The sequence below is a fragment of the Castanea sativa genome, chromosome 9 (assembly GCF_040712315.1).
Source record: "Castanea sativa cultivar Marrone di Chiusa Pesio chromosome 9, ASM4071231v1".
Classification (NCBI taxonomy): Eukaryota; Viridiplantae; Streptophyta; class Magnoliopsida; order Fagales; family Fagaceae; genus Castanea; species Castanea sativa.
This window is the reverse complement of record NC_134021.1, coordinates 39,444,569-39,456,060: the sequence shown is the minus strand read 5'-3', so window position 1 is coordinate 39,456,060 and position 11,492 is coordinate 39,444,569. Positions and strand designations below refer to the sequence as shown.

At 35.0% G+C, this 11,492-nt stretch overlaps 1 protein-coding gene and 1 pseudogene across 1 annotated transcript; both read left to right on the top strand.

Annotated features, from left to right (window-relative positions):
- The first annotated feature begins 37 nt into the window (after positions 1 to 37).
- LOC142611105 (uncharacterized) lies at positions 38 to 2,310 on the top strand. The gene is made up of 2 exons (XM_075783140.1): positions 38 to 394; positions 1,511 to 2,310. The coding sequence occupies exons 1-2, from the start codon at positions 245 to 247 to the stop codon at positions 2,150 to 2,152; spliced, it is 792 nt and encodes a 263-aa protein (XP_075639255.1). The 5' UTR covers positions 38 to 244; the 3' UTR covers positions 2,153 to 2,310.
- Positions 2,311 to 2,780: 470 nt separating this feature from the next.
- LOC142609201 (subtilisin-like protease SBT3) lies at positions 2,781 to 4,169 on the top strand (annotated as a pseudogene).
- Positions 4,170 to 11,492: the final 7,323 nt, after the last annotated feature.

Genomic DNA, 11,492 nt, shown 5'->3' with positions numbered 1-11,492 from the left:
TTTAAAAAAAGTTATCACTCTAGACTAGAGTCGACGTAATTATTATTCTTATATTTTATAAGGCAAAATTTTCTATTGACGTTTTCAAAAAATTTTGGATGGTACTTCGTTTTTTTTTTCTTTTTTAATTAAAAAATTTACCAACTTATATTTGGATTTATTTATTTGAACTTATAAATGGTAGCCAAGAATGAAGGCTGAATAGATCTGACCTGGAAACTTGGAGAGAGAGAGAGAGAGAGAGATGGCAGAATTGTACATCAAGCAGGCAGAGCTGTATGCTGAGGGCCGGCCTTGTTATCCTCCAGAATTGTTTGATTTCATTGCTTCCAAGACACCATGTCACGATCTTGCATGGGACGTCGGCACCGGAAGCGGCCAAGCTGCCCGATCTGTGAGTTTCTTTCCCCCTTCCGTAACTTTAAAATTGTATGATCAAGAAAAGAAGTTAATTAACTTCATTTGGAATCTCTCTTTGACACCTACCGTTTAAGGTAATAATAATGAGATACATTGTTGGTGTTGTGGTAGTAAACTTATAAGCAGTTCAGTTCAGTTGTCATGAGACAAAGATGTATGTTATATTAGAATTTCAATGACAAGATTTACCAATTGAGCTAATTAACTAAATTCACAAGACTTAAACGATTGTAAAATTAATCAGGAAAACGTTGAAAATACAGTTTATTTACTACAAAAACGAAAAATCTACAAATTAACATGATAATAAATTTGGTCTTACCACATCGAGAACAAAAATAAATAGATTTTGTAATTTCCTTTTTGTTATGTTCAAAAGTTAAAACACAATAGTTTGTAAGACTCGTACTTCTGTTGGCTATTCTATGTATTAGCCCCTCGTTTTGGAGGGAGGTACTCATGATATTCCAAACATCACTAAGTAAATTAAGTTAACAACCCCTCCTATCATTCAAACGTGTACAGCAAAGGAATCATTGTCATATATATTATGCCTAAAATCTTAACATATTGGCTATAGAAAGTCTATTTTGCTTTTAATCACGACTTGCTATAGGGTTCAAAACAAATTCAAGGTCTCACAACAAATTAGTTTCACATCACATAAACTTGAAAATATCATTTACAAATGTAAATTACACAAATAATCCAGTCATAGTACTCAGAAATACAAAGATTTATCCATACATACAAATTTAAATAAGTTCAAGTTGTCCCACAAGTTTTTCATATAACAAGTAGGCAATGTTTCCATACAATATCCTCATCAAATATTTATAGAATATCAACATATTTATAAAATATCAACATATATCTTTTTTATAAGCATAGTTTGATAGTCAAGGTTGTTTTTGGAAAACCCCCAAATTAGTAAACACCACTTTTGGGTCTCTACACCCTTTATACCTTAATATTAAGTGCTTTGGTTTCTTGTTGTTATTGAGTAGAGACACATCTAATTCCAATTTAAACATTTGTTTTTTTATAGCCTTTTTTTTTTCCCCCTTTCTTATACAACCTTATTTTTCAGCTAGCTGGTATTTTCAAGAATGTCATAGCCACCGATACAAGCTCAAAGCAGCTTTCATTCGCACCTAGGCTACCCAATGTTAGATACCAACATACGCCTCCCACCATGTCTAGTGCCGAGCTTGAATGCAATGTTGCACCTCAATCAAGCATTGATGTTGTAACTATTGGACAAGCCCTCCACTGGTTTGACCTCCCAAATTTCTACGAACAAGTGAAGTGGGTACTCAAAAAACCTCATGGTGTCATAGCTACATGGTGCTACACTCTGCCACAAGTTAATGAATCAGTCGACGCACTCTTCCAACCTTTTCATTACGTTTCCGTGGACCCCAATTGGGATGCAGCACATAAATTCATTTTCAACATGTATAGGACCATCGATTTTCCATTTGAGCCAGTGGATGGAGCTGATCATACTGGGCCATTTGAATTTGTAACAGAAAGATTAATGGATTTGGATGATTATTTTACATACTTTAGATCAAGGTCAGCATATCAAATAGCAAAGGAGAAGGGTGTGGAGCATTTGAGCGATGATGTGATTGAGGAATTTAAGAATGCTTGGACTGAAGATGGTTTAGACAAGAAGGTTGTTAAGTTTCCAATTTATCTGAGGATTGGAAAAGTGGGGAATTTGTAAACCAAAAGACTAGTTTAATAAATTGTGGTGCATCTATAGGAATTTGAAATAAACCATTTTGTTTCAAAGAAGTGATAGTCTTGATGGATCTGTATCCTTTGTCAATAAAATTGGGAGCAATAAATCAGTTGTGTATGTCACATTGCCTTTTTATGCAATCGAATTCTGCTTTCGAATGCTATTGATTAGGAAGTAAATGATGGCTGCTGAATATAATCGTCAAGGTTGTGATTTTGTTTATCAAGCTTCGGAGATAGAGTGGTTGTGCCTGTATGTACTATAGTTCAACTAGAAATGTTATGGTGCAAGGGCAAGTGTGCTTTACCAATGGCAAATGGAATTTGCCCAAAGAGGGGTACAAGAAGAACTAGAGATCTCATCAACTTTTTAAAATGGCAAAGCAACAAACTTCTTTGGTTCCTCTAAAGTTGTATATACTGCAACTTCTTGGAATGCTGTTACTCACAGGTATAGCATTCTCAGTGGGTAAGAACTAGAAGTTGCAGGCGTGAGAGAGGTTTATTCGTCTAGCATATTGCTTAGTTACAAAACTAGTAGAAACCATCCAGGCAATGTTGAAGGAAATCTAAACTTGGGATTGACAGAGTTTTGGTACAGTTTGAATTATTGTGTCTCGTTTTGTCACTAATTATAGTTGTTTTCTTAAAATGACTTTCTTTTGCTTCTAATCCGAAACTGGCATGGATTACACAATGATGGATATAATAATCTCTTTGCACAAATCCTTCCAAACCCCAACTCTTCATTGTCCAAGGTTTTCATCATTGAATTAATGTTATGCTTGATGCAATTCAAGTTACCTCAAAGACTTGTCAAACTAAAGCTTTATTAAAGAAGAATTGATGCGTATTTTCTAATTTATTTCTATAACCACCCCTTCCTATGGCGTATTTTCTAACTTATTTCTACAACCACCCCTTCCTATGACCTTTAACTATTAAAAAAAAGGGAAGATATCTTTTTAGATTGAAGTGACCGAATGTTTCAGTTTGTTGTACCTTACACAAGTGAAAGTCTTAGTTTTATTTTTGAAACAATAATTAACCACAAAATTTTCATTAAATTTTATAGATTCTATATTTTTGTATGTTTAACTCATGCTTTTGTTCCTGTATAAATAACTTATTGCCACTTTCATCTCAAAGCAAAAATGTTTAGAGAAAAAATTATGAGAAACATTCCTCTAATTCCATCTTTTTTCTTTTTTTTTTTTCTTATATGTGTTTCGTTGGCTTTTGGTGCTAAATCAATATTGATGCCAAAGAGGTCCACATATATTGTCTACATGGTAAATTTCTTATGCCTAAGGCATTTTCTGGCCACCACGATTGGTATTCGTCCATTATTGATTCCTTCAAGTTCACAAACCTTGAATCACCACATACTAGTCTATCCTCACCATTACTTTTTATACACTAAAGATAATGCTCTTCATGGTTTTGGCGCTGTTTTATCTTTGGATGAACTAGAGACTCTAAATAAGTCCTTAGGCTTCATTTCAGCTTGTGCTGATAAGCCTTTCAAGCTTGCTACCACCTATAGCCCAGAATTCCTCTCCCTTAAAGCCTCCACTGGTTTATGGCCTGCCTCAAATTATGGTAAAGACATTATAATTGGTGTTATAGATTCTGGTATTTGGCCTGAACATCCAAGCTTTGAAGACCATGGCAGGCCTGCTGGTAAGGTTTCATCTAAGTGGAAGGGAAAGTGTGAAGGAGGACAACAGTTTAACTCGTCAATGTGTAACTCCAAACTCATTGGACTTAGGTACTTTAATGCAGCATTGAAAAGAAAATTTAGGTCTCCTATTGTAGACTCTGCTAGGGACACTACAGGCCACGGGACCTATGTGTCTTCAGTAGTTGCTGGGAATTTCTTAGAATGGGTGTCTTTTGATGGCTATGCTGAAGGAACAACAAAAGGTGTAGCACCATATGCTAGGATCTCCATGTATAAAGTTGTTTGGAATGAAGGCATTAGATGTGTTAAATATTAGCATTGATACACCATGTTAAATATGCTAGTATGGATGCGGAAGCAAAAGCATAAAGTATAGAACACAATAACACACGAGGGTTACGTGGTTCAGCCTAACGGCCTACATCCACGGAGGAAACCCTAAATGGCTACATCAATAATATATTAGAGTGTAGTACAAATTCTGTATTACAATGAACTATAACATGTGTATATATAGTAGACTAAACCCTAAACTAATAGACTTCTAGTACAAGTAGGAAACTTGGCTTGCACACAAAGTAGAATTAAGCTTGGGCTTATGCTAATGGGCTAATATATCTCTAACACCCCCTCTCAAACTCAAGATGGAAACTTGATGAAATCTTGAGATTTGATTAGGTTGAAAAGATTTCTTGAATGAAGTTTGGCTCTGTGACGGTGGCTTGAGAAAGGCAATAGTCTTGTAGTGTCGATGCGACTTCTAACGGTGACATGACTATACCGGAGAATTTTGACGGCAGCAGTGGAAAACCAAAGAAGATGAACGCAGCGAAGAAACACCGAGGAAGACAAAGATTGCTCTTAATACACCGTAAGGACAGAAAACTCATGGCCATAGGAAGCCAGCTCTGATACCATGTTAAATATTAGCATTGATACACCATGTTGAATATGCTATTATGGATGCGGAAGCGAAAGCATAAAATATAGAACACAATAACACAAGAGGATTACGTGGTTCAGCCTAACGGCCTACATCTACGGAGGAAACCCTAAAAGGCTACATCAATAATATATTAGAGTGTAGAACAAATCCTGTGTTATAATGAACCATAACATGTGTATATATAGTAGACTAAACCCTAAACTAATAGACTTCTAGTACAAGTAGGAAACTTGGCTTGCACACAAAGTAGAATTAAGCTTGGGCTTATGCTAATGGGCTAATATATCTCTAACAAGATGTTCTGATGTTGTTGCTGGTATGGATCAAGCCATTGCTGATGGTGTTGATGTGATCTGCATTGCCATGGGATACAAGCAAGCAACAGAAAAGCTATCTACGAGCAATGGGCTAAAAATTGTTGGAGGGTCAATGTTCGTAGGTGCAACCGTGCTAGAAAATTTACCACTGGTGTACAGTAAAACCTTTTCAAGGTGTGATTCTCATTCTTTGTCACATGCAGTGCCTAAAGGCATTGTCCTATTTTCTGACATTGGGAGGTTAGAGTTGCAAGCAAAGCCTATTGTTAGTTCAAATATAACCGGAGCAATACTTATCTCAAATGATCCTATCAATCTGTCAATCATTATAGACATTCGTTGTCCATGTATTGTGGTTCACTCAAGGAAAGCAAGGGATTTGCTCTCTTATGCAAGATCTAGTTATCAGCCTTTGGTAAGCATGGAGTTCCGACAGACATTTACAAAATCAAAGCCTGCACCAGATGTGCCTCTTTTTGCTTCAAGATGATGCAGGATAGAATCTATTATTTAATTATTGTAATTTATTAATTTTGGTATTTAATTTATAATTTTCGCTATTTTAGGTTTAGGGTTATTATTTCCTTGTTTTTAGGTGTTTTTAATGTTTTTTAGGTCAAATTTGGTTCATGTTATGGTTAAGTATCAATTAAGAGTTATTTTAGAATATATTTTCTTGTCCGTCAAGTTTTATAGAGCCCTTTAATAGGCCACTAAGTTTGTACACGTTTTTTTAACAATTATTCAATCAATAAAATTCAAACCTTTGTCTTTCTATTTTCTAGTGGATTTTAGACCCTTTCTCCTTGTAGATTCAAGGACCCTTCTAGACTCAAGAAACCCTCGTGGATTCGAGGTTATATTCAGAAGTAAACGTGTTTTGTTTTTTGTTTTCTAAAAGTATACTTGTTTTTCTTCTTGACACTTCCGCATCCCGCATTACAAGAGAACTATCATTGAGTTTTCCTTGGGTCTTGAAGCCAGATGTAATGGCACTAAGTCATTTAGGCATATTTGTATTTCCACACTTTTTCACTTACATATATTTCTAAAAAATACAAACGACATTACTAGAACAATATTATCAAACAGGCCCATTTTAGTTGCTACAATCCCGCCAAATGGTACACCCGAAATTTACTTTCAATTGACTTGGGACATCTGTTGCTTGTGCTCACGTTGCAGGTGTGTTTACACTTCTAAAAGTTGCACACCCAGAATGGAGCCCAGCTGCTATAACGTCTGCCATTATCTCCACTGCAAACCTACTTGACAACACGCTAAACCCAATTAAAGAGAAGAATGGAGTCGAAATTGAATATTAATTACCCGCTAGGCATGGGAGCAGGCCAAATTGATCCCAATAAAGCACTTGACCCAGGTTTGACTGTGATGCAACTCCACAAGATTATGTCAATCAATTATGCCATTTTATGGTCAAGGTCACAAGAGTGATATTGATATTCTTACTAGATCAAGAAGCTACAGTTGCTTAAACCCATCATATGATCTTAATTATCCATCTTTCATAAGTTTCTCCAAAAATGGTGTAATGAATCCTCAAAAGTTTAAGAGAATGGTCACTAATGTTGCTAAAGGTTCTGCAAAACACAAGGTTTTGGTGAAAGTGCGTGTTATGTCCAAAGGAAGTGGCTGGAGTTACTAGGTTCACATGCTCTGTTGGATATTCATTTGTTTTGAGTTATTTAGCCATTACCTTTTATTCGTATTTGCTTTTGGCTTCTCTGTGCTAGTAGAGTCAAGGGAGATAATAATAATAACAATCTGAATAGTTATCAGATTGTAGTATTAGGAGTTTGGTTTGATAATAATTGAAGAGGATGAAAAATATAAGACGGATCTTTCCTCCGTCCTAGGTGGACGGAATTGGTGTAGACGGATTAATACCGTCGCTATACGTATACGACGGTTCCGATCATTGAGTACCCGTCTGTTATTTAATTAATTGTAAATCCTTAGCTGTTTGCCACACGATGTGTTTGACTTGACTTTGCTTTATCTCCACACAAGCGTGTACTCCTGGAATTCTTGCGTTACACGTTCGACCATAATAAGAAGACTCCTATATGGAAAAGGGCTCAAGAAGGAAGTAGAATCCTAAAGGGAAAGGAAATTCTACGCCAATATAAATACCCCAGAAACCCTAGTATCAAGGTACGCACGATTATCTCAACTCTGGCATTCTAGGGTTGAAGAAGAAAGCTCTAACTTGACCTTCGGAGGGTTTTTGGCCGGCACCACACCGGTGCCCTCTTTTAGGTCCTCTTTTTTCCTCTTTTGCAGGTGTTGCTTTGGTGAGAGGAGTGCTTGCGACTTATTGGTGATTTTTCAGCATCATCAATAACTATCTGAATAGTTATTAGATTGAAGTATTAGAGAGTTGGTTTAGGAGTCTTGCTTATCCTTATCCAGTTTGTGAGTTGTTTAGGAATATTGGAGTTGTTTATTGGTTATCCAAGTCTGTAAAGCTATTTATATAGCTTCATGTTATATCAATAAAAAAATCAATCAGAATATTATTCAGCAAATTTGCTAATTGGGAGGTCTGGCTTTTCCTCGAACTAAAATCAAATTTATCTTCTTTATTAAGTTTGTTACAACAAAAACACCATAGCTCCCCGTGGTAAACGTGGTGGTAGTCGGGGTCGAGGTGGTCATAACAGTGCCAAAGAGCTATGAGGTAGCAATCTCTCCAAAGACGTTGGTGTTTTCAAAGAAGTATGAGAGACAGACATACGATGTCACTATAAAGTATAAAGGGAGGGGCCATCCTAAATTTGCATTTGGTGCACTTGAATGGGTTGAGGAAAATGGTCACCACAATGTCAGGAGCCCTATTATGTTGGTTCCTCGTACTAAGGGGGTGTTTGGTAGAGGTATTTAAACGACAGTTTTTATTATTTAAACAACATAATACGTATTTTTACAACACCTTTTTACACACACGTATTTTCAAAAAACTTAAACAACGTTATAAAACAATATTACTAAACATGCCCTAAAATTGAAGAGTAGTGATTCAAATGTTGTTTGTTCTGTTGCTGAGTTGTAGTGTTTTGCTGTGGCTGAGTTGTAGTGTTTTTCTATGCTGCTTTATGTTCCTTTTAATAAAAATTTATCCTTTAATTAAAAAGAAAAAAGAAAAAAGAGTAGTGGTTCAAATGTTTGTCCCAAATATCAAGCAAAATTATTATAGGCTTTTATTCCCACCTCCACATTTTTACATCAATGTTTTTACATCCACTTTTTTATGTTTGAATTGTGGACATTTTTTCAATGCTTATATTTTTGCATCATTGTGGATATGCGTGTGAAATAATGAAAGTAAATGTGTGGGAGAATATTTTTCTAATTATTATCATTGTATTTTTATGTTTCCTGAATGTGTTGTTTAGATATTACCTCTATTGGAAGCTATAATTATCTTGTTCCTCCATTCTAATGTGATAAGCTAGCAATTAGCTAGCTTATTAATGTTTTGCAGTGACGGACCTACCTTTTGGCTTGGGGGGGGGAGACGGCCCCCTCAGTTTTTGAAAATATATATATTAGTATATAAATTTACACAAATTTTAGATCTTAACGCTTAATATTTATTCTTGTCCCCCCTCTCACAAAAGTTTTACAAATTGACAAATGAAAACCAAAAAAAAAAATAATTATTTAACCGTTCCTTTTGCCCAGATAAACCTTTAGGTAAACCAAGACACCAGCAAACAATTCACAAATCTGGATAATAATGAAAACCTTTAGACAAAACCAAATTACAAACAAACAAATAACAAATCTGGTCTATAACAACAGCAAAAAATACTAATAAAACAATTACAAATCACAAATCCCTAACCAAATAAAATTACAAATGCTCTAGCCTTCTTCCTTGGGTCCATTGGTGACTCCACAATCGGCTGAGGTATGGTTTGTTGATCACATTCTTATCTGATCTGGTCTCTCCCACTTTCTGCTCTCTCTCTCTTGTTGTGCGATTATTGTGTCTCATTTGCTTTGATGAGTTCTCTAAACTTCTCTCTATTTTATTATTGTAATATTTTTTTAAGTTGTGGTCTTTGTGGTGTTTAGACTTGTCTTTATCCATATATGTGATAAGCAGTTAAAAAGGAAAATAAAATGACGCAAAAAAGTTTATTTGTGGCTGTTACTAATTGATGGAAAACAATTAAAAATAACTGATAAAAACATTTATTATATATTTATTTAGTATAAGTGTATATAAGTTGCCCCTTATCATTTTTTTTTTTGAAAGAAAAGATAGACTTGTCCCTTATCATTTGATAGCTTGAGAGCTATCATCATTATCATTAGATTTATGGATATGCAACTTTTTGAAATATCTCTCCTCTTATGCTATTAATTAGCCAATATTTTACCGGATATATTGATTTAGTAGTTAATATGGGTTTAAATTTTGAACGGTAGTTATTAATATATAGCATTATAAAAGGTTGGTTATAGAATAATATGAAAAGAATAAAGCCAAATTTTTTATGTATTTATAATATTAAATACATAATTATAATAGCTATTGTAGGGGTGTTGGGCCCAGTAATTTATAAAGGATGGCCCAACGAAGTATTTTGGGCTGGAAACCCAAATCCGAAGACATCAAAATGATCGTGGACTATTTAAATATCCAAATACGTCCGAGGAGTAGAATTGTCCTCGGATTACTAGGCCGAGGACATAGGAAGAGAAGTTTAGTGTCCCTGGGTTATATTATGAAGAGTCCTACCACTATGGGGATACACAGTATACGTGGAGGACAATAGAAAGAGCGGTAGAATGTCTAAAGATAAAGCTGCTACCACTGCCCATACATTAAAAGCTCTGTAAATGATACGCTGACTGCATAGATGGAAGGATGGGATCTAAGCATAGAGCTTGGAACTTGGTCCCTAATCCCAGCGGGCTTTAGGGAAGAATGGATGGGACAAGTATATAGAAAATGAGGATTGCAACCGGAAAGTGGAAGGTGATGAAGGGAAAGAAAAGAATATAAATAGGAGGGAAGGCATACGAAGAAGCCAGAAGACTTTTGGAGTAGAAGAGATAGAGTCAATAGTAAGTGATAATCAGCATTTGTATCCAAACCTGAGAAATATTATTATAAACCATCCTTGGAAACAATCCGAGGACGATTTCTCAGTCTTACTCTTTGCAAACGATTCTTTGTTTTGTTCCATTGGGCCCAAAGCCCGTTCTTTTTGTAATTGTCTAAACCATCCTTGAAATCTAAATTACAAACCCATCATCTACAAATTCATTGTGAAGAAAGGCCTTTCAAGCCCATTTTCCTCCCAGTCGTGGTTTGGGAATTTGAATTGTGTCCTTACAGCTATGATGTCACCATTTTGACTAAAAAACCAAGAATTACTCATTTTTTATTCTTTGTCCAATCCATGTTTTAAAACTATAATAAATTCCTATAGTTACTATGACTTTAATTTGATTCGTAGATTATGGGAAAAAATAGTTTGAAAAAAAATATATATATCAAAAAACCAATAATGATATTGTCACCTTGCCTCCTCTAGCATTGATATCTTGATTTCTAAAAATCCTCAAACAAAAGACTTTGGCTGGCCCCCTCAAGTTCGAATCCTGGTTCCGGCCCTAATGTTTTGTGTTTTAGAAATTGATTTTTCATATTGAGTTCGGCTTTGATATGAGGTCTTCCTAAGTCCAATTTGAGTGATTTTGGTGTCATCATCATAGAACTCTTGAACTCTTCTTTCAAATACGATTAGACTAGCATCATTTCAACAATGGGCTAGAATTCCTTCTATTTTAAGAAAGCCGCATCTTTTTGGATCTATTTTTTGAGGTATAAAGCACACTTGTGAGCAAATGTAGTCCCAAAATTAGTTTACGTGCCCAAAGTCCAAGTGGCAAGATATTCTAAATTCTTTGGCCATTTTTCTATTGACTCTGCAACATCCTACTTGTTAGTACTCTAATTCCTATCCATGGACAGTTGATTCAATAGTTTTTCCATGTTCCTTAAAATGGCAACAAGTTTGCTTTTACTGAACAGTCAGATTTCAATTAAAACTCAAACAAACCTTGGTTAAAGTTATTCAAATTTGGTCAAACTCAGTCTACTAGACCTGACCAGTAATTTGATTGATTAGATGGTCCTTTTTAATTCAAACCCCTTTTTTATATAGGAAAATGTTAACACGTGCAGTGCTTGTTAACATTTTCCTATATGAATTGTGTTTAAAAAGAAGAAAAAAAGCTCTCAAAAAAATTATCAAAAGAGATAAAAAAAATTTGCCAAAAATTGAAAAAGTGTCAAAAGTTAAAAAAATTACACAAAAAATTACTCAAAATGTGT

What these genes read in the sequence shown, in the direction of transcription:
- LOC142611105 (XM_075783140.1), top strand. Translation starts at nt 245, where the DNA reads ATGGCAGAATTGTACATCAAGCAGGCAGAGCTGTATGCTGAGGGCCGG. An exon ending in GCGGCCAAGCTGCCCGATCT is followed by an intron (nt 395 to 1,510) that starts GTGAGTTTCTTT and finishes CTTATTTTTCAG; the next exon opens with CTAGCTGGTATTTTCAAGAA.